The 24,501-nt window shown below is 44.0% G+C and overlaps 1 protein-coding gene across 11 annotated transcripts in view; it reads left to right on the top strand.

The window, feature by feature from the left end:
* Positions 1-24,501, top strand: part of poln (polymerase (DNA directed) nu) — a 549,154-nt gene that overhangs the window by 422,196 nt on the left and 102,457 nt on the right. For all 11 annotated transcript variants that reach the window (XM_068029211.1, XM_068029206.1, XM_068029207.1 and 8 more), the window contains one exon: positions 8,725-8,839. In XM_068029211.1, coding sequence (XP_067885312.1) covers positions 8,725-8,839 — 115 coding nt within the window. The remainder of the gene's footprint in view (positions 1-8,724; positions 8,840-24,501) is intronic.

Here is a 24,501-nt window from a genome sequence, read left to right as displayed (position 1 = left end):
TTCTGACAAGCTGCTGTTATTTCTTCCTTTATACCCCGTCCTACAGTGTGGTTAATGGTGGCCTGTACACCACTCCTGCAAGTGACTTCTCGCCTTTATGATTTCTCATCTCTACCCAAACTGCTTCTACATCCTGGTCTCCTGAACTTAGGCCATCCCTCTCTATTGCGCTAATACCATCATTAATTAACAGAGCTACCCCTCCACCTTTTCCTAGCTTCCTGTCCTTCCTAAATGCCATATACCCTTCAATATTCAGGTCCCAATCTGTGTCATCGTGCAGCCATGTCTCTGTAAGGGCGATCAGATCATACTTAGTTATTTTGATTTGTGCTCTCAGTTCATCTGTCGTGTTTTGAATGCTACGTGCATTCAGATACAGAGCCTTTAGTTTTTCCCTTTTATTATTTTTTAACCTCTAGCCTTATCTGTTGATTTACTCTTAGATTTGTACGCTCTGTCCCTTCCTATCACAGTCTATCATTTCCCACATTAATACCTTTCTCTCTTGCTTTGTCTCTACTCCTTGATTTACCATATCTTCCCAAATTTGATCCCTTGCCCCCACTATTCAGTTTAAAACCCTCTCTACTTCCCTGGTTATGCGGCTCGCTAGAACAGTCCCAATGGTACAGCCACCACTTTCCCCGTGCTAGTGCCAGTGCCCCACGAACCGGGACCCACTTCTACCAAACCAGTCTTTGAGTCACCCATTAATTTCTCTAATCTTATTTGCCCTATGCCAATTTGCATGTGGCTCAGGTAATAATCCAGAGATTATTACCTTTGAGGTTCTGCTTCTTAATTTGGCACCTAGTTCCTCATACTGACTATGCAGAACCTCTTTCCTTGTCCTGCCTTTGTCGTTGGTACCTACATGGACCACAACGACTGGATCCTCCCCCTCCCACTGTAGGTTCCTCTCCAGCCCTGGCACCGGGCAGGCAACTCAGCCATCTGGATTCTCGCTCTTTTCTGCAGAAAACAGTGTCAATCCCCTAACTATACTGTCCCCTACAACCACTATATTCCTTTTTTCTCCCTCCAGTTGAATGGCATCCTGTACCATGGTGCCATGGTCAGGTTGCTCATCCACTCTGCAGGTCCCCAGCATTACAGATGCCAGTCTTCAGCCAATTCGATTCATTCCACGTGATATCAAGAAATGACTGAAGGCACTGAATACTGCAAAGGCGATGGGTTCTGACAACATCTCGGCTGTAGTACTGAAAACTTGTGCTGGAGAACTAGCCATGCCCCGTGCCAAACTGTTTCAGTACAGCTACAACATTGACATCTACGTGACAATGTGGAAAATTGCACAGGTATGTCCTGTGCACAAAAAGCAGGACAAATCCAACCTGGCCAATTACCGCCCCATCAGACTACTCTCGATCATCGGTAAAGTGATGGAAGGTGTTGTCAACAGTGCCATCAAGCAGCACTTGCTTAGCAATAACCTGCTCACTGACGCTCAGTTTGGGTTCCACCAGGGCTACTCAGCTCCTGACCTCATTACAGCCTTGGTTCAAACATGGACAAAAGAGCCGAAATCCAGAGGTGAGGTGAAAGTGATTACCCTTGATATCAAGGCAACCTTTGACTGAGTATGGCATCAAGGAGCCCTCGTAAAACTGGAGTCAATGGGAATCGGGGGAAAACTCTCCACCTGTTGGAGACATACCTAGCGCAAAGGAAGATGGTTGTGTTCGTTGGAGGTCAATCATCTGACCTCCAGGACGTCACTGCAGGAGTTCCTCAGGGTAGTGTCCTAGGCCCAACCGTCTTCAGCTGCTTCATCAATGACCTTCCTTCAATCATAAGGTCAAAAGTGGGGATGTTCGCTGATGATTGCACAATGTTCAGCACCATTCGCAGCTCCTCAGATACTGAAGCAGTCCATGTAGAAATGCAGCAAGACCTGGATTACATTCAGGCTGATAAGTGGCAAGTAACATTTGCACCACACAAGTGCCAGGCAATGACCATCTCCAACAAGAGAGATCTGACCAAATTCAATGGCATTACGATTGCTGATTCCTCACTATTAACATCCTAGGGGTTACCATTGACCAGAAACTGAACTGGAGTAGCCATATAAATACTAGGGCTGCAAGAGCAGGTTAGAAGCTGGGAATTCTGCAGCGACTAACCCACTTCCTGACTCCTCAAAGCCTGTCCACCATCTACAAGGCACTAGTCAGGAGTGTGATGGAATACTGTCCACTTGCCTGGATGGGTGCAGCTCCAACAATACTCGGGAAGCTTGACACCATCCAGGACAAAGCAGTCTGCTTGAACGGCACACCATCGACCACCTTAAGCATTCACTCCCTCCAGCATGACACACAGCGGCAGCAGTGTGTACCATCTACAAGATGCACTGCAGCAACTCACCGTGGCTCCTTAGACAGCACTTTCCAAACCTGTGACCTCTAACCCCTCTTTGGCCTCCTTGTCTCGAGAGACAATGGGTAAGCCCCTAGAGGTGGTCAGTGGTTTGTGGAGCAGCGCCTGGAGTGGCTATAAAGGCCAATTCTAGAGTTACAGACTCTTCCACAGGTGCTGCAGATAAAATTGGTTGTCGGGGCTGTTGCACAGTTGGCTCTCCCCTTGCGCTTCTGTCTTTTTTTCTGCCAACTGCTAAGTCTCTTCGACTCGTCACTCTTTAGCTCCGCCTTTATGGCTGTCCGCCAGCTCTGGCAATCACTGGCAACTGACTCCCACAACTTGTGATCAATGTCACAGGACTTCATGTCACGTTTGCAGAAGTCTTTAAAGCGGAGCCATGGACGGCCAGTGGGTCTGATACCAGTGGCGAGCTCGCTGTACCATGTATCCTTGGGGATCCTGCCATCTTCCATGCGGCTCACATGGCCAAGCCATCTCAAGCGCCGCTGGCTCAGTAGGGTCTATATGCTGGGGATGTTGGCCGCCTCGAGGACTTCTGCGTTGGAGATACGGTCCTGCCACCTGATGCCAATGATTTTCCGGAGGCAGCGAAGCTGGAATGAGTTGCGACGTCGCGCTTGGCTGACATACGTTGTCCAGGCTTTGCTGCCGTAGAGCAAGGTACTGAGGATACAGGCTTGATACATTCGGACATTTGTGTTCCATGTCAGTGCGCCATTTTCCCACACTCTCTTGGCCAGTCTGGACATAGCAGCAGACGCCTTTCCCATGCGCTTGTTGAATTCTGCATTGAGAGACAGGTTACTGGTGATAGTTGAGCCTAGGTAGGTGAACTCTTGAACCACTTCCAGAGCGTGGTCGCCGATATTGATGGCTGGAGCATTTCTGCCGTCCTGTCCCATGATGTTCGTTTTCTTGAGGCTGATGGTTAGGCCAAATTCGTTGCAGGCAGCCGCAATCCTGTCGATGAGTCTCTGCAGACACTCTTCAGTGTGAGATGTTAATACAGCATCGTCAGCAAAGAGGAGTTCCCTGATGAGGACCATCCATACTTTGGTCTTCGCTCTAAGATGGGCAAGGTTGAACAACCTGCCATCTGATGTTGTGTGGAGGAAAATTCCTTCTTCTGAAGACTTGAACGCATGTGAGAACAGCAGAGAGAAGAAGATTCCAAACAGTGTAGGTGCGAGAACACAGCCCTGTTTCACGCCACTCAGGATAGGAAAGGGGTCTGATGAGGCACCGCTATGCTGAATTGTGCTTTTCATATTGACCTCTACCACCTAGAAGAATAAGTGCAGCAGGCACGTGGGAACACCACCATCTGCAAGTTCCCCTCTAAGCCACACATCATCCTAACTTGGAACTATATTGGCGTTCCTTCACTGTTGCTGGATAAAAATCCTGGAACTCCTTCCCGAACAGCACTGTGGGTGTATCTACACCACATGGACTGCAGCTGGTCTTGCCAGCGATGCCCTCATCCAATTAATCGAATAAAAAAAGTAATCGAAGGAGGCAGTAAAGTTTACTAGCCAACAGAACTTTGCTAAAGGAGCAAACCAGGAGACATGGGAAATGTAACCTTGGCCAATGATCCATAACAAGGCTGAAAACAGGATAAATTTTCACCGAGAACCGCTTCCCTTTAGCTTTTTAAAGTTACTGGGATCACATAACGCGCAGCAGTTCAGCATATTTATGAGGTAAATATTGTTCTGCCTGCATGATTCTCCTGAAAAATTCTGCTCCTGGATTAAATATTCATAGTTCTTTAATAATAGACCTTACTTATTCAGAGTCTGTGTGTCTGCCTGCCTCGTGTAATGTGGTTCAGAAATAGCATACTCCGAGTCACTTCCCTTGTTAAAAAAAATTAAGAACACCCAACATTCTATCAAACTAACTAATCATTAATGAACCTCAAATCCTGTAATGCCATCCGGTAGTTGCTGCACTGCACCATCATTAAGCATGGTATCTTGACAGAACAGCTTGTGATCACAGAATAACCTTTTATGTGGCACCTTGTCAAATGCCTTCTGGAAATCCAAGTTCAGGAGCAGGCGCAGGAGTAGACCATATGGCCCCTGGAGACTGCTCCACCATTCAATATGATCATGGTTGATCTTCATTCAACTCCACTTTCTCACTGTATCCCCATATCCCTTGATTCTCGTTGCAGCATGGCTTCCCGACCTGAACCCGATGGGACTCGACGACATGTGTCTGGTTCGGGCTCGGGTCGGGTCGGGCCGGGTCGGACACACTCCGGTACGTGGCTCCAATCTTAATGTACTTTTTAAAAAACCTTTCAAGTCCAGTTACAGTTTTTGTTGCTTATCTGCACAAGCTTAAAAAGTGAAAAACGGAAGCTAGGTTAACTGAACATTCCGGTAGTCGTGTCAGGCCGGGAGCGGGAAAACGTGAAAGGACTCGGGCCGGGTCGGGCTCGGGTTGGATGTGGTTCTGTCGGGCTCAGGTCAGGTTTCATTTGCAGACACGAGCCGGCCTTTATGTCAATGGGCTCCCCTTTATCCACAGCGCATGTTACTCCTTCAAAGAACTTCAATAAATTGGCTAAACGTGATTTCCCTTTCACTAAACCGTGCTGACTATTCCCGATTACCTCGAGTTTTTCTAAGTGCCCAGCTATAGCCTCCTTAATGATCGATTCTAACACCTTTCCCACAACAGATTCTGAGAGAGCGTGACCGGGTCGATGCTGAACGGTTGTTTCCCCTGGATAAAGAGTGTAGAACTAGGGGGCACAGTCTCAGGATAAGGGGTCGGCCATTTTGGACTGAGATGAGGACAAATTTCTTCATTCAGAGGGCTGTGAATCTTTGGAATTTTCTACCCCAGAGAGCTGTGGATGCTCAGTCATTGCGTATATTCAAGGCTAAGTTCGATTGATATTTGGACTCAAAGAGAATCAAGGGATATGGGGATAGAGTGGAAAATGGAGTTGAATGAAGATCAACCATGATCATATTGAATGGTGGAGCAGGCTGGAGGGGTTGAATGGTCTACTCCTGTGCCTATTTCTCATGTTCTTATGTTCACTTTTCAAAAGTACTGTGGCGAAGGGTGAGATATAAATGCAAGTTTTTCTTTCATTATATTATTCTTATACTGTCTCATGCTCAAATAACTTAATGATTATGGATGGATAATTTGTGCCTCTTTTCTTATCCAACATGGACACAGATCCCTACTGAACCCTGAATTATTGTGTGCTGAATTTTACCTCCATTTATTCTTTACTTGAATATAAAGTTGTACCTCGTGTGTGCAGCACTGGTCGTAAGATCGAACCCACTGCTTCACAGTGTTTCACAGTGCCTGTCTCACTGCTCCGATCCTGCTCACACATAGGTCCCTAATTTGTCCATTTACACTGATATTTTTAATTACATTTTAGTCTCTCAAACTACTGGCAAAGTTGATCTCCAAGCAGTAGGTGGCAGCAGCACAGCACAACTCTTGAGTGGAAATGTTCTTAAATTTTTGATAAACATTGATAAAAAGGCTTGTAGTCTACTCATTGTTTCCTGAACTAATATTGCCCCATTTTTTTTTTTGTTCTTGTTCTGTTCAACCTTCCTGCACAAATCAAACTTATGAAGACCTTAGATAGAGTAACTGATGAGAAACTGTTTCCTCTGGGGGGAGGGTCAGTAACCAGACGACACTGATTGAAGGTAACTGGCAAAAGAACCAGAGAGGAGATAAGGAGAATTATTTTTACACAGTGAGTTGTTGTGATCTGGAATGCACTGCCTGAAAGGGCGGTTGAAACAGATTCAGTAATAACTTTCAAAAGGGAATTAGAGAAATACTTGAAAAGGAGAAATTTGCAGGGCTATGGGGAAAGAGCGGGGGCGGGGAGTGGGACTAATTGGATAGTTTATTCAAAGAGCCAACATAGACGTGATGGGCCAAATGGCCTCCTCTATGACTCTGACTCACAGTCAGCTGATGTCTCACATCTCTGATGGTTCTTTACATGTGAACCTTGATGCTGAGGGTTGGCAGACTATTCAACTGTGGGTGGAATCACAACTGAGCCCAATCCTGACTTGACCGGATGCTCGTACATGTCGGTTCTCTGCCGATTTTCCCTCCCCTAGCACTGAGGCCAATTGTAGTTGCCCCTAGTGCCACCCTGGCCTCTACTGAGATCAGTTTGTTCAGCACAGGCAGCAGTCCAACCTAGGGATCTTCCTGGTGCATCTATCTCAGTCATGAGCTGCCGACAACATTTATTCAGATACAATTGTGAAACAAAATTTGGCACTGAGCTACATAAGGATATATAAGGACAGGTTACCAGACGCTTGGTCCAAGAGGTAGGTTTAAAGGAGAGTCCTAAAGGAGGAGAGGGAGGTGGAGAGGTTTAGACAGGGAATACCTATGGCCAGTTATCTTCAATCTGTTCCTGGTTACTGACTGTCCTGCCACTCAAAGCATCCACTCCCTATCTGCTCTATCAAAACCCATCATAATTTTGAACACCTCTATTAAATCTCCTCTTAACCTTCTTCGCTCTAAGAAGAACAATCCTAGCATCTCCAGTCTCTCAATATGATTGAAGTGTCTCTTTTCTAGTACCATTCTAATAGATCTCCTTTGCACCCTCTCCATGGTCATTCTTCCTAAAGTGTGGTGCCTAGAATTGGACACAATAGTCCAGCTGAGGCCTAAGCAGTGATTTATTAAGGTTGACCATAACTTCTTTGCTTTTGAGCTCTATACTTTGTGGAACTTTGTACCTGTGAGTTAGTAAGTAATTGGCCCAATGGTTTGTACTCCTGTTCATGAGTCAAAAGGTTACTGGAAATCAAGGCTGATACTCCAATGCAGTACAGAGGAGTGCTGCACTGTCAGCAGTGCTGCCTTTTGGACGAGACATTAAACTGAGGCCCTGCCTGCTCTCTCATGTGGATGTGAAGTATCTTATGGCACTATTTCAAAGAAGAGCAGGGGAGTCCTGACCAATATTTATCCCTCATCAACATCTCTGAAACAAATTATCTGGCCATTATCACATTGCTGTTTGTGGGATCTTGCCGTGCGCAAATTAGCTGCCACACTTCCTACCTAACAACAGTGACTACACTTCAAAAGTACTTAAATAAAAGCAAAATATTGCGGATGCTGGAAATCTGAAATAAAAACAAGAAACGCTGGAAATACTCAGCAGGTCTGGCAGCATCTGTGGAGAGAGAAGCAGAGTTAACGTTTCAGGTCAGTGACCTTTCTTCAGAACTGGCAAAAATAGAAATGTAAAAGGTTATAAGCAAGTAAAGTGGGGGTGAGGCAAGAGATAACAAAAGAGAAGGTGTAGATTGGACAAGGCCACATAGCTGACCAGAAGGTTCGTGGAGCAAAGGCAAACAATATGTTAGTGGTGTGTTGAAAGACAAAGCATTAGTACAGAGAGGGTGTTAACGGACTGAAAACTGAACAGCCGCAAGTATAAACATGAAAAAAACAGTGGGTAAGCAAACTGAACAAACTAAGATGATATAAAATAAAATAAACACAAAAATATATATATAAATAAAAAAGGAAAAAGAAAAAAAAAAGCTAAAAATAAAAGTAAAAATGGGGGGCCCGTCATGCTCTGAAATTATTGAACTCAATGTTCAGTCCGGCAGGCTGTAGTGTGCCTAATCGGTAAATGAGATGCTGTTCCTCGAGCTTGCGTTGACGTTCAATGGAACACTGCAGCAATCCCAGGACAGAGATGCGAGCATGAGAGCAGGGGGGTGTGTTGAAATGGCAAGCAACCGGAAGCTCAGGGTCTTGGTTGCGGACTGAGCGGAGATGTTCCGCAAAGTGGTCACCCAGTCTGCGTTTGGTCTCCCCAATGTAGAGGAGACCACATTATGAGCAGCGAATACAGTATACTACATTGAAAGAAGTACAAGTAAATCGCTGCTTCACCTGAAAGGAGTGTTTGGGGCCTGGGATAGTGAGGCGAGAGGAGGTAAATGGGCAGGTATTACACCTCCACCTCTCTGACGCTGAACGTTCTGTACTCAGCAAAGGTCTCAGTTTTATCCCCTTACGCCCCCACCTCAGTGAATTTCGCACTCGGCATGACGTTGAGCTCTTCTTCTGTCGCCTCCGCCTCCGGGCTCGCAAAACCTAATAGACAAGTAACTCAGGTTGCCTTTACGATGTCCCGGTTGCTGCTTAGAGGGAGGGGGCAGCAGAACCTGGGTAGCAAGTTCTTAGCTGTGGACAGGATGGTAAAATATACTCCCTCCCACCATAAGTTTTCATTTTTATTTTACATTTCAGATTTTTCCCACATTGAGCTGCGAATCCTAGCTCACCTCAGCTCAGACCCAGAACTCCTGAAACTGTTCCAGGAACCAGAGCCACCAGATGTTTTCTCCACTCTTGCTTGTCAGTGGTAAGTGTGTGATGCCCATTGAACAATTTGCTAAAAGCTCTTTACCAGCAGGAGTGTGACCTGAACTTTCCATGCACTCATATCACTGCTTTCTGCACAATCACAGTTCCTGGTGAAGTTAATTAGCACAAACCAGTCTCTTCCCAGCCTATTACAATGAGACCTGCAACTCAGAAGATGTCGGTTGTACTCAGTTGCTCAGGTCAGTAGACTACTGAAATGTCAGGCTAACTGTTATGCTCTAGGCTAGGACTGGAATACATAACCCTCTGATGTTGAGACAAAAGTGCCAGCCACTGAGCTACCACTGACACTCATTTCTCTGTCGCAGTAACATTTGAGTCACACAAGTGCCAGGCAATGACCATCTCCAACAAGAGAGAATCTATCCATCTCCTCTTGACATTTAACTGAATTACGATTGCTGAATCCCCCACTATCAACATTCTAGGGGTTACCATTGACCAGAAACTGAACTGGACCACCCATATAAATACTGTGGCTACAAGAGCAGGTCAGAGGCTAGGAATCCTGCGGCAAGTAACTCACCTCCTGACTCCCCAATACCTCTCCACCATCTACAAGGCACAAGTCAGGAGTGTGATGGAATACTCTCCACTTGCCTGGATGGGTGCAGCTCCAACAACACTCAAGAAGCTTGACACCATCCAGGACAAAGCAGTCCGCTCAATTGGCACCCCATCTACAAACATTCACTCCCTCCACCACCGACGCACAGTGGCAGCAGTGTGTACCAACTACAAGATACACTGCAGCAACTCACCAAGGCTCCTTAAACAGCACCTTCCAAACCCCACGACCTCTACCAACTAGAAGGACAGCGGCAGCAGATGCATGAGAACACCACCACCTGCAGGTTCCCCTCCAAGTCACACACCATCCTGACTTGGAACTATATCACCATCCCTTCACTGTCGCTGGGTCAAAATCCTGAAACTCCCTTCCTAACAGCACTGTGGATGTACCTACCCCACATGGACTGCAGCAGTTCAAGAAGGCAGCTCACCACCACCTTCTCAATGGCAATTAGGGATGGGCAATAAATGCTGGGCCAGCCAGCGATGCCCACATCCCATGAATGAGTAAAAATAAAGCTTGTTTCACTTTACAGTGGCTGCAGTTTGCCACTATGCAGCGGATGGGCAGGGTCCATACACACCGTGGAGCATAAAGTCTGGTGTGCACAGGACACCGGACAACAAGCAGCCAAAGAAAGATGGTCACCTGCACCCTCAACTGGCAAGCCTGCATTCTGGTTATGGTGGCATTAAGTGATATATGGGGCCTGTTTGAGTGACAGTCTGTTCGACCCCAGCACCAATGCAAAAGTGTCAAACAGAACACCACGAACACCATCCGTGTATAAGGTTCCCAACTCTGATCAGAGTCATTCCTGGAGCTTTGATCATATGATATTCCGAATCCATGACCTCTGACCATGTGACCTCTGATCACGTGACATCACGTGACTGAAGCAAAGAGCAAAGAACAGTACAGCACAGGAACAGGCCATTCGGCCCTCCAAGCCTGCGCCAATCTTGATGCCTGCCTAAACTAAAACCTTCTGCACTTCCGGGGACCGTATCCCTCTACTCCCATCCTATTCATGTATTTGTCAAGATGCATCTTAAACGTCGCTATTGTACCTGCTTCCACCACCTCCCCCGGCAGCAAGTTCCAGGCACTTGTCTCGCACATCCCCTCTAAACTTTGCCCCTCGCACCTTAAACCTATGTCCCCTAGTAACTGACTCTTCCACACTGGGAAAAAGCTTCTGACTATCCACTCTGTCCATGCCACTCATAACTTTGTAAACCTCTATCATGTCGCCCCTCCACCTCTGTCGTTCCAGTGAAAACAATCCGAGTTTATCCAACCTCTCCTCATAGCCGATGCCCTCCAGACCAGACAACATCCTGGTAAACCTCTTCTGTACCCTCTCCAAAGCCTCCACGTCCTGCTGGTAGTGTGGCGACCAGAATTGCACACAATATTCTAAGTGTGGCCTAACTAAGGTTCTGTACAGCTGCAACATGACTTGCCAATTTTTATACTCTATGCCCCGACCCATGAAGGCAAGCATGCCGTATGCCTTCTTGACTACCTTATCCACATGTGTTTCCACTTTCAGTGACCTGTGGACCTGTACGCCCAGATCTCTCTGCCTGTCAATACTCCTAAGGGTTCTGCCATTTACTGAAAAATAGAAAAATAGGAGCAGGAGTAGGCCATTCGGCCCTTCGAGCCTGCACCGCCATTCAATACGATCATGGCTGATCATCCAAACTCAGTAACCTGTTCCCGCTTTCTCCCCGTATCCCTTGATCCCATTAGCCCTAAGAACTATATCTAACTTTTTCTTGAATATATTTAGTGATCTGGCCTCTGCTGCTTTCTGTGGTAGAGAATTCCACAGGTTCGCCACTCTCTGGGTGAAGAAATCCCTCCTCATTTCAGTCCTAAATGGCTTACCCCTTATCCTTAGACTGTGATCCCTGGTCCTGGACTCCCCCACCATCGGGAACATCCTTCCTGCATCTAGTCTGTTGGAATTTTGTAGATTTCTATGAGATCCCCTCTCATTCTTCTGAACTCCAGCGAATATAATCCCAATTGACTCAATCTCTCTTCATACATCAGTCCTGCCATCCCATAAATCAGTCTGGTGAACCTTCGCTGCACTCCCTCCATAGCAAGAACATTCTTTCTCAGATAAGGATACCAAAACTGCACACAAGACTCGAGATGTGGTCTCACCAAGGCCTTGTATAATTGCAGCAAGACATCCTTGCTCCTGTACTCGAATCCACTCGCTGCGAAGGCCAACATACCATTTGCCTTCTTAACTGCCTGCTGCACCTGCATGCTTACTTTCAGCGACTGGTGCACAAGGACACCCAGGTCTCACTGCACCTCCCCCTTTCCCAATCTATCGCCGTTCAGATAATCTGCCTTTCTGTTTTACAACCAAAGTGGATAACCTCACATTTATCCACATTATACTGCATCTGTCATGTATTTGCCCACTTGCTCAACCTGTCCAAATCACACTGGAGCTTCTCCGCATCCTCCTCACAGCTCACACTCCCACCCAGCTTTGTGTCATCTGCAAACTTGGATATATTACATTTAATTCCCACATCTATATCATTAATATATATTGTGAATAGCTGGGGTCCTAGCACTGATCCCTGTGGTACCCCACTAGTCACTACCTGCCACTCGGAAAAAGACCCGTTTATTCCTCCTCTTTGTTTCCTGTCTGCCACCCAGTTTTCTATCCATGTCATTTAGTTACTGTACAGGTATTGTGACTGTTCGGGTCGATCCCATTCCCTTTCTCTCCTTTCAGCCCAATAGCTCACTTCATCTTGGGTTAGTCTCACAGAATAGAAATTTACAGCTTGGAAGAAGGCCAATCGACCCATTGTGCCCATGCTGGCCGACAACTAACCATTCAGGCTAATCCCAATTTCCAGCTGTTAGTTCGTAGCCTTGTAGGCGAGGGCACTTCAAGTTTTTAAATGTTATGAGGGTTTCTGCCTCTACTACCCTTTCAGGCATGGAGTTCCAAATCCCACCATCCGTTGAGTGAAAACAAATGTATGTATGGAGCCAGCTGTGATTGGCATCTTGGTGAATGGACTTTGGTGCAATTATTGGCACAAGCTGGAGTTTTGAACCTTTACAGTCATTTAATCCCCAGCATCAGAGGTGGAAGATTGGATAGGAGGATGGAGAAACTTCAATCATGAAAGGAGATGACTAAGAGCTGTGTCCTTTTCTGCATGAAATAATTGCCTAGTCTGAACACAGTGCAAATTATGTTTTAGCTAACCAATTTGGGGGAAATCAGAGGCCCAATAAGATGAATAGTTGTTATGTGCAGGTTATTAAAGTTGTTCGTACAAGAAGATAACGCGAATAAAAGTGAATGGAGTCCTTGGTTTTGTACCTAGAGAAACTGCGGGGGGTGGGGGGAGTAAAATTCAACCTGCACTGGGGCACAAAATAGATGGTAGTGGCTTAGCCGACTGTTTTACTCCCCACCTGATGTTCTTTACATTGACTCCAATCAAACAGAGATTTGAGAGGAATATGTAACAGGCAGCTAATTCAACACCTCCGCTGAAGTGAAATTTTATCCCACGTAGTATAAATAAATCAAGGAAGCAATGCTGAATTTGTACAAGACCTGAGCTAATCCCACAATTGTTTTTATATGTTCTCAGAATGTGGCGAGACTGCATTCAATCCTCCTCTCAGGTTTTCCTGAGAGATGCTGGTGAACTATTTATTGACACAGCCATGATGAAGGGATGGTGGTGTATTTCCAAGTCAGGCTATTGGGGGACTTGGAGGAGGAAGTTGGAATTGATGGTGTTTCCATATTATTGTTGCTCTTAACCTTCTCAATAGTAGAGGTCAGAGAGGAGGAATGTGCTTTCAGAGTAACCTTGATGAGTGCTGCAGTGTATTCTATAGACTAATGCTGCCACAATTAGCTGGTGATGGGTTGGGTGGATATTGAACCTAGTGGCAAGGGCTCCAATAAAGCAAACTGTTCGGTTCTGGATGGTGATGAGCTTCTTGATTAATGTTGATGCTGCACCCATCTTAGTGAGTGATAAGTATTCAATCACATTCCTGACATGAGCCATTGAATCATAACTGCACAGAAGGCGGCCATTCAGCCCATTGAGTTCATTGCCGGCTCCATAACCCTACAACTTTATTTCCCTCAAGTGCTCACCCAATTTCCATTGAAGCCATTGATCACCTCTGCTTCCACCACTCTCATAGGCAGTGAGTTCCAGGTCATTACCACTCTTTGCTTAAAAAAGTTCTTCCTCACATCCCCCCTTTATCTCTTGCCCAAAACCTTGAATCTGTGTCCCCTAGTCCTTGTACTATCAGCTAATGGGAACAGTCTTTCTTTGTCTACCTTATCTAAACTTGTTATAATCTTGTACACCTCTGCCAAATCTCCACCCGAATCTCCTTTGCTCCAAGGAGAACAACCCCAGTTTCTCCATCTGAACCGTGTAGCTAAAATCCTTCATCTCTGGAACCGTTCTGGTAATTCCCCTCTGCACCCTCTCAAGGACCCTCACATCCTTCCTAAAGTGTTGTGACCAGCACAGAACGCAGTATTCTAGCTGTGCCCTAACCAGAGCTTTATAAAGGTTCAGCATACCTTGTTCACCTTCATTGCTTTTTATCTCCCTTCTTGTGTTTGATACCATGAAACCATTTGTTATTTAACCTCTTCTGCCCTTCACCCTATCACAATCCTTCCCTTTTGTTCTTCTTCCCCATAACCGCCCCCCAACTTTCACTTGCTCAAAACCTATTACATTTCCAACTTTTGCCAGTTCTGATGAAAGGTCACAGAACTGAAATGTAAACTCCGTTTTTCTGTCTGCAGATGCTGCCTGACCTGCTGAATATTTCCAGAAATTTTTATTTTGGTTTCAGCATAACTTCCCTGTTTTTGTACTCAATACTTCTATTTATGAAACTCAGGCTCCCATATGCTTTCCTATCTATTCTCTCAATTTGTCCTACCACCTTTAAAGATCTATGCACGTGAATCCTAGGTCCCTCTGTCCCTGCACACTCCTTAGGAACATAGGAGCAGGAGTAGGCCATTCAGCCCATCGAGTGTGCTCCGCCATGCAATATGATCATGGCTGATCATCCACTTCAATGCCTTTTCCCCACACTATCGTCATATCCCCTTATGTCATTTGTATTTAGAAATCTGTCAATCTCTGCTTTAAACATACTCAATGACTGAGATTCCACAGCCCTCTGGGGTAGAGAATTCCAAAGATTCACAACCCTCTGAGTAAAGAAATTTCTCCTCATCTCTGTCCTAAGTGGCTTCCCTCTTATTTTGAAATTAGGACTGTGCCATTAAGTATATATTGCTTCTCCCTATTCTTACAACTGAGGTGGGAGGAGTGCATTGTCTTTTCTAGTCCCACTTCTCCACAGGTCACAACATATATTTTAAATGTTTACCCAGTTAGCGATACTGTCAATCATATACTCTACTATTTATCCCAGAATAAAATATACAAACCAGTTTTCTTTAATAAACAACAAAGTTACCAGTTGATTATAAAACAAGACTTTTTGAGTAACAAAGCAAAGCATTAACACAGATTGAAATATGAAAGTTCCCTTTTTAAGTACTCCACACACATACTCACACACATACTGGGAGAAAATAAATTCTCTCTGCAGAGGTCTTTTACAAAAAGAAGACAAAAAAAACTTGGCCAAATACTTGCTAATTCTTGAAGAAAAAAAGAGAAGATATGGAAGGTTGTCCCTTTTGATCTGGCATCCAGGTATATGGAGACAGGTCACTGGGATCTTTTCAGAAGCAGTTTGTTCTGGAGATGTCGAGAAATGTAGCTTTCCAGGAGAAATATAGCATCGGGGTTTCAGTTATCACACTCTGGATTTGCAGAGTTTTTCAAAGAGGTAGAGAAAGAGGAGCTGACACATTGGATTTCTCCGGGTCTCTTAGAGAGGTACAGGAAAGATGAGATAGGGGTTTCTTTTTCAGCAGGCTACAAAACAAACTGCTTTTCAATACTGTCCATACCACAACTGAACCAAAACAATATCTCAGAAGCAAAACCAATTCCTGACCCGTATAAATCTTGACATGTCACTTCTCTGTAAACATCTCCCCCAAGTCACCAAGGTTTCTGTTCTTTATTTATCTTAAGCATGTGATATCCAGTGAACTTTCAACAACAACACAAAGTCCAGCATCTATGAAATCTTTAGACTTCCAAAATGAATCCATTTCCACTCTTTAAATATGAGTCCTCAAAAAAATTTAACAAAAAATGGAAGCACTTTCATAACACTATTCCTTCTGCCAAAATGCATCACCTCGCACTTCTTTATATTAAATTCCATCTGCCACTTGTCTGCTCATTCTGCTAGCCAATCTATGTCCTGTTGCAGTTATTACAATCAGGTGAGGAGGGTTCGCAAGGCTCCCACTTGCCCTTTCTCTTGTTTGACTTATTTCTTTTTAAACACTGGTTGTGCTTACCACTTCAGTGCGTGTTTTACCTTTTACCTTGGTGGTGATTGTAAAAGAATTGGACAGGTTTTCTTGAGTTTAAACAAGAGGTGAGTTTATTTGTACTTAACAAAAAATCTAAACCCGATCTAGATAAAATAATAAAATTACACTACACTTTCATTCACACACGCACATAAGAATCATACACACAAATAGAGTACAGAGTGTTAAGTAATAGTTTGGTTTGGATTACAGTCCAGAACAAGTAAAACTGCAAGGATGTCTTACTGCTGTTATACAGGGCCTTGGTGAGACCACATCTGAAGTATTGTGTGCAGTTTTGGTCTCCTTATCTGAGGAAGGGTGTTCTTGACATGGAGGGAGTGCAAAGAAGATTTACTAGGCTGATTCCTGGGATGGCAGGATTGATGTATGAAGAGAGATTGGGTCGACTAGGCCTATATTCACTAGAGTTTAAAAGAATGAGAGGGGATCTCATACGAATGGCCTACTCCTGCTCCTATTTTACATGTTTCTATGTTTAAAATTAATGTACAGTGAGTGCACTTTGTGACTTGTTCACCTGGTTCAGGGTTTTCTTGGAGACAGAATTGTAGGTGACTTTCTTGCCCTGGGGTCTTTGTCTGTAGCAATCTGTAGGCTTGGATAGTCCACAGTCGCAGATGGTTTTCAAACTTGCAATGATATCTGGAGAGAGAGAGAGAGAGGGAGACAGCCCCACTGGGGCTCTGCCTGGTTAGCACATGAAGCCAGTCTGCTTCAAAGTCTCCGGAGCTTGTCTGCTGTGTGTAACAGAACTCCCATTTTTACCCAGCCTGGGGAGAGTGTCACATGGTTCTCTCAATCCACTTTGTTCTTAATGAGGTCCAAAGTCTAAAACCCCAACCCTCTCTCAGGTGGTATTGTCAGGTGTTTATCCCCTGGAGGGATGTCTCCACTCATGAATGCCTCAAGATGGCTTTAAATGTCCTGCTAACAAGAGTGATATGGATAATCTTCTCAGTTAGCCAAAACCTTGTCCTGGATGGGATTCTTCTTAGACATGTGCCTCCTATTCGGTGTCCTGGAATGTAAGGTGTTTCAGATGCAAATTGTGCTGGCAATCTTGTCTGCCAGCTTTAAACTGTAGGATCCTAGCTCCTTTTCTTTCATTAAAAGTTTAATGTAGGTTTCCAACCAATGAATAAAAATCCTCATTTGGTATAGCATGTTTTCTTGACACCTGCATATCACGTGGAATGAACATACATCCAAACATATGAATTAGGAGCAGAAGTAAGCCATTCAGCCCCTCTAGCCTGCCCCGCCATTCAATAAGATCATGGCTGATCTGTTTGTGTCTCAAATTCCACACTCCCATCTACCCCCGATAACATTTCATTCCCTTGCCTAACAAGAATCTATCTACCTTCACCTTAAAAATATTCAATGACCCCGCCTCCACCATCTTCTGAGGCAGAGAGTTTCAAAATCGCACAATCCTCTGAGAGAAATAATTTCCCCTCATCTCTGTCCTAAAAGGGCGACCCCTAATCCCCTAGTTCTGGACTCACCCACAAGAGGGAACATCCTTTCCACATCCACCTTGTCAAGTGCATTCAGGATCTTATGTACTTCAATCAAGTCTCCCCTCACTCTTCTAAACTCCAGTGAAAACAAACCCAGTCTGTCCAATCTTTCCTCATAAGACAACCCGCTCATTCCAGGTATCAATCTAGTAAACCTCCTCTTGACCACCTCCAATGCATTTACATCCTTCCTTAAATAAGGAGACCAAAACTGCATGCCATATTCGAGATGTGGTCTCACCAATGCCCTGTATAACTGAAACATCACATCCTTACTTTTATTTTCAATTCCTCTCATTATATAGGATAGCATTCCATTAGCCTTCTTTATTACTTGCTGTAGCTGCATACTAACCCTTTGTGATTCATGCAGTAGAACATCTAGATCCCTCTGCACTTTGGAATTCTGCAGTCGTTCTCCGTTTATGTAATACTCTGCTTTTTTATTCTTCCATTCTTCCTGCCAAAGTGAACAACTGCACATTTTCCCACATTATATTCCATCTGCCAGATTTTTGACCACTCACTCAACCTATCTATATTGGTCTGCAAGCTCCTTATGTCCTCTTCACAACATACTTTCCTACCTATCTTTGTGTCAGCTGCAAAATTAGCTACCATGTCATCACTCCCCTCATCTAAGTCATTGATATAATTGTAAAAGGTTGAGACCCACAGACCCCTGCGGGACTCCACTCGTCATATCCTGCCAACCAGAGAGTATGCATACTCTCTGTTTTCTGCCAGCCAATCTTCTATCCATGCTAATATGTTACCCCCTGTAGCATGAGCTCCTACTTTGTGTGGCATCTCGTCAAATGCCTTCTGGAAATCCAAGTACAGTACGTCAACAGGCTTCCCTTTATCCACAGCGCATGTTACTCCTTTAAAGAACTCTAAAAAATTGGTTAAATGTGATTTCCCTTTCACAAAACCATGCTGACTGTTCCCCATTATCTTGAGTTTTCCAAGTGCCCAGCTATAGCCTCCTGATTGATCGATTCTAACACCTTCCGCACGACAGACGTCAACCTAACTGGCCTAGAGTTACCTGTTTTCTGCCTCCCCCTCTTCTTGACTAGATGGGTTATATTTGCTACTTTCCAGCCTGATGGAACCTTTCCAGAATCTAGAAAATTTTGAAAAATTAACACCAACGCATCTACTACCTCACTAGCCACCTCTTTTAAGACCCTAGGATGAAGTCCATCAGGTCCCGGGGACTTGTCAGTCTGCAGCTCCATCAGTTTGGTCAATACCGCTTCCCTGGTGATTGTAATTTCACCAGGTTCCTCTCTTCCTTCCACCTCCTGATTGACAGCTGTTACTGGAATGTTTTTTGTATCCTCTATAGTGAAGACAGAAGCAAAATATTTGTTCATTTCATCCGCCATTTCCTTATTATCTACCATTAACTCCCCATTCTCACTCTCTAGAGGACCAACACTCACTTTACTTACTCTTTTCCTTTTTAAATACCATAAGAACATTTCATTACAAAGTTGTAGGTAAAAAGAGACCACACACATTCATTCTCAAGCACTCACTTCTCAAACTCACACATGTTTTCTTTACCCAGTCAATTGGTATCATCCTCACTGTTTGCCACACTTCCTAGTTTGTTATCATTGGCAACTTTTGAAATGTTACTCTGTATTCCAATATTCAAGTCATTTCAAGAAAACTATTGGTGTCCTCTGCTTATCGACACTTCACCAATGGGAACAGTTTCCAACTATCTGCTTTGTCAAGACCCCTCATGATTTTGAACACCTCTATCAAACCTCCTCTCAACCTTCCCTTTTCTAAGGAGAACAAGTCCAGCTTCTCCAATCTATCCATGTAACTGAAGTCTCTCATCCCTCGAACCATTCTTGTAAATCTTTTTTGGACCCTTCCTAAAACCTTCACATTCTTTATAAATTGCAGTGCCCAGATTTGGACACAATAATCCAGTTGATGCCGTGCCATTGTTTTACTTTGTAGAGAGTGAAGACGTTTCCATGAGGCAGAAAGGGAGCCACTCACTGCAGATGTCAAGGGGCAGTTATTTTCACTACTCATTCATCCCTAGTCCATGTCTGATTCTAGCCAGTGCTGAGGCCTGGGCTTGAGTGTTCCCAGCAAAACCCAAAAGTGATCATTGGTGAGCAAGCTATTAATGAATAAGTGTTAATTGATGGCACTAATAATGACTTCTGCCATCACTTTACTGATGATTGCGAGGAGATAGGAGGGTAGTTGGGTGGATTTTAAGTTTTTTTGTTCAGAGTACATACCTGGACAATCTTCCACACTGTTGTCCTGGTGTCCTGTTGTAATTCAATGGGAGACTGACAGAACTCACTGTGGAATAGCATAAAGGACTATTTTCTGCCATTTATACTGTTTCTCTGGGGTGGGGGTGGGGGGCAATAGTTTCCTGCCAGAGTTATGATAGGAAACTTGGAAATTCCCTCCACCCAAGAAATTTCAGAAATATTTTTCTCACTCGCCTCGATTGGTGCAGTCACAAAAACGTTTAAGAAGTTCAACGCCAGTCCACTTGGTTGGCAGCCCTACCACTGGATTCAATATCCACCCACTTCATCAGCCATGGACTGTTTCTACAGCATATAGAATGCAGTGAGGCAGCTTGCCAAACTCCCATCACCAGCACCTCTCAGCCCTGTGATCCTTATCGGTGAGAATGGGCAACAGCAGCAACATCACTGGATCACCATCACCTCCAACTTCCCCTCCAAGTCATACCCTACCCTGACTTGGTCATATATGGGCCCGCAGCACAAATCTGCCTCTTAATTTTAAACCAGTTTTCAGTGTTTTCAGAGAGGTGACAGGGTGGCTGGTGTAGGAAATGCAAGTGCTTGACTCTTACACTGAAATGGGAAGGGATCCTTCAACAGCATTAGCATCCCTTACTTCATTGAGCCCAAAATTGAGGAGGTAGAGCAAGGGAATTAGATAATTGCATGAAAAAGATGAATATTAAAAAGCACGGGGATTAATTGGATTTGTGGAGAAAAACACCAGGGCAGACATGAGGGGCCGAATGGCCAGATTCTGTGGTGAAAAATTCTATAAATGCAGAAGTTTGCAGGATTTATTGTAGATTGTCACATCACATCAAATCAAATCACTTGCATTAGTTAAAGTATTGGGTTTATTTTAGTCGTGAAAAATAATCTCTCCATTCTAAGGAATGTACTTAAGATACTTATCCCGTCCTTTAATCTAACTGTGACAATCTGTAACTGGATGGTCAAAATACTAATCTGTCCTGAACATTCTGTGATTAAAGGATGATTCTGCAATTCAGGGATCTGTACTGAGGGAATACTGCGCTGCCAGAGGTGCCGCTTTTTGGATGACAGCCCATTTGGCCTTTCACTGGATGTAAAGGGTCCCATGTCACTATTCTTTTGAAGAGCAGGATGTCCTGACCAATATTCATCTCTCGACCAACATCAGTAAAACAGATTTATCTGGTCATTATCAGTTTGCTGTTTGTGGGATCTTGCTGTGCATGAAATTGATTTCCGACATTACAATGGTGACAACACTGCAAAAGTACTTCATTGGCTGTGAAATTCTTTGGGGTTTCCTGAGGTTGTGAAAGGCACTATATAAATGCAAGTCTTTCTTACCCCTGTGGGTAGCGGTGCATATCTCACGATATCGGGGCTTCCAGGCCCATAGTTTAGTGTTGATTAATTTTACTCTCAGCAGCAGGGGTTGCCTATCTCCCTTTTATACTTCTGGATATCCCAGAACAGTGGCTTGGGTGATTGAATCTCTCTTTTAACACAGCACCAACAGGAGGCCTTTTGAACTGGTGATTCGTCACAGCAAAATATTAGCAAAAATCATTGGCAATTTGTAGGGAAAATCAGATATGGAAATTCAGCAAGTTACATCAGGTCTACAGCACAGAAATTGGCTATTTGGCCCAACTCGATGATGCTGATGTTTATGTTTCATACAAGCCTCCTCCCACCCCTCTTTATATAATCCTATCAGCATATCCTCTATTTCTTTCCTCCCCCTAGCAATCTTGCTTCCTTTTTCTCCTAAATTTACTATTTGGATTAAAAACAGTAAGTGCTGGTAATACTCAGCAGGTCTGGCAGCATCTGTGGAGAGAGAAGCAGAGTTAACATTTCAGGTCTGTGACCCTTCATCAGAACTGGCAAAGGTGAGAAATGTAATAAGTTTTAAGCAAATAATGCGGGGTGGGGCAAAAGAGAACAAAAGGGAATGTGTTGATAGGACAGAAGGCCGGAGAGATTAACTGACAAAGAGGTCATGGGGAAAAGGCAAAGACAGTGTGCTAATGGTGTAGTGAAAGTCAAAGCATTAGTGCAGAGAGAGTGTTAATGACAGAATAATGAACAGCCCCAGCCAAAAGCACAAACATGAAAAAAACAGTAGGCAGGCACATGGTAAAAAAATGATGGAACAAAATAAAATAAAATAAACATAAAGAAGGGCCAGTCATGCTCTGAAATTATTGAATTCAATGTCCAATCCGGTAGGCTGTAGTGTGCCTAATCGGTAATTGAGATGCTGTTCCTCGATCTTGTGTTGATGTTGACTGGAACACTGCAGCAATCCCAGGACAGAGATGCTCAGTCTGAAAACATGACCCCGAGCTTCCGCCAACTTGCCATTTCAACACACCCTTCCCTGCTCTCATCCCAGCTTCTCAAACCAGGTATTTTCATTTGTCCTGTATTAAAAAAATTAATTCCCAAATTAAAAGTTATCTCTAGAAAATTAATATAAAACATGAATCAGATGATTGTAACATAATGCTCCTGGAAAGTGCCTTGGGGCGTTTTATTACGTTAGAGGCACTGATAAGTTGTTGTTGTTGTTGTTGTATGGAGAGCAGAACTGTGCACAATGTTCTAAGTGTTGTCTAACCAAGGTTCTATACTAGTTTAACTGTCGTGAGCCAGAAGTTAGGAGCAGTTCCAGTGCAGCACGGCATTACGTTCAATCAAGAGCATAAGTGGGACTAAAATTGTCAAAATTAGTATCCTCACAGTGGCCACATGCAAGAGAAGATTCTGCAGGAGAAAATTGAAGATAAATGGAAAGAAGGCTCTCAAGATAATGATGCTATAGTAAATGGCACAATTACACTGCATAACCAGCAGGTGATCATACACAACTGCTGTCTCTCCATCGCTGATGGGTGTGTTGAGAAATTGTGTTGGCAGTTTCAGGCCATAAGTCCCCATGGTCCATACCAACAATTTCTGGGGGTGGTATATAATTCTAAACACATCTGTAGCCTCAGGAGCTCCATGGGTAGCAAGAGGAAATGAGGCAAGCTTAAAAGAAAGAATAACAAGAACAAAAAGCATTTATATATTGCCTTTCACCACCTCGGGACATTCCAAAGCACTTTAAAGCCAACAAAGTACTTTTGGAAGTGTAATTACTGTTGTAATATAGGAACTGTGGCAGTTTATGTACTTCAAGCATCCACTCCAGAGACCTGTGCACAAAAATCCCAGTGCAGTACTGAGACTTATGGATGAGATGTTAAACTGAATGTGTGCCCTCTGAGGTGGATGTAAAAGATCTCATGGCACTATTTTGAAGAAGATCAGGGGAGTTATCCCTGGTGTCCTGCCCAATATGTATACCTAAATCAACCTCACTAAAACATTCATATTACCTGGCCATTATCATGTTGCTGTTTGTAGGAGTTTGCTGTGCGCAAATTAGGTATTTTGCTCCCGGGGCAATTTCTTTCTCTCTCTCAACTTTCATGAGAATAACCCACCCTGAAGTCACTCTTCCCTCACTTCTTTCTTTCTACTCTTCTTCCTTTATTTTATTTTATCCACATCTCTGTTACATGTTTAGTTTAGACAGGCATCAAGATCGGCACTGGCTTGGAGGGCCGAATGGCCTGTTCCTGTGCTGTACTGTTCTTTGTTCTTTGTTCTTAGGAGCGTTCAGCTGCCCACTTTGTCCCTTGTAATGGCCCCTTATACATTGTGCTGCTGGATTGCTATGCCTGAGTGAGTTAGCCTTTCACCAGACAAGTGCTTGAACCCATTCAGGGATTTATCATGGAAATGTTTGCTCTGCATATTTTGTAAAGTTACTGGTTGAAAACCAAAAGAGAACCTTCCTCAGGTGTCAGTGTTATGGGACCATGGCTGCAAATAAATGGTAGCTGCAGCCTCTAGCATTTTAATAACCCAAATGAGGTTTGAAAGTACAGTGGGACACTCTTTATTGGAACAACAACTTGTGTTTATATAGCAGTCTTAGCGTGGAAAAATGTCCCCAAGGTGCTTTGAAGGTCCCCATGGTCCCCAAGAACCATAGGAGTAGAGGGTAAACACAGTCTGGCAAACACAGCCCTGTTTGGACAAATGAGTAATTTGCATAAATGGTCGCATTTTGATTCCGATGTTAAACTGTGCTGAGAGATGTTCATTGGGTGACTGCACTGCCTGACAATATAATTATATTTGCTGTGAGTTCTAGGTAGGCCAGACGAATTGTTAGCCCAGATAGGTTTGTACACAACATTTCAGTGTACTATACAAATACATGTTGTGGCAAAAAAAGGTCATTTAAAAAGTGGTGATCTCTTTAAAAGTTTTAAACAGTAGGTGATTAAAGTCTTACACCACATTATAAAAGAAAATATATAAAGGAATCTATTGCAGTACACGTCACAATATTCAGTTGGACTGAAACGTTTAATATTCAAAGTAGGACATCACTCTGAATCAAAGATTGGCCAGTGTTCAAAAATACAAAAAAGTAACCCAATAAGTTTTGACAACTGCCACTCCTGGTATACACAAAACAGTAAGTTGGACTGATTGAGTGCTACACGGAGAGAACCCGGGGTAAAAGAACATGTCATGTGGTTGTCTATGGAACTAGATCATTAGGGAATGTGGCAGGATGATGAGTGCAGCCTCTTAAGTGCAATGCTGAGGGAGAACTGTGCTGTTTCAGAT

This window comes from Heterodontus francisci, chromosome 4, assembly GCF_036365525.1.
Source record: "Heterodontus francisci isolate sHetFra1 chromosome 4, sHetFra1.hap1, whole genome shotgun sequence".
Taxonomy (NCBI): Eukaryota; Metazoa; Chordata; class Chondrichthyes; order Heterodontiformes; family Heterodontidae; genus Heterodontus; species Heterodontus francisci.
Note: the sequence above shows the minus strand (reverse complement) of the source record. Positions and strands in the feature narration are given on the sequence as shown.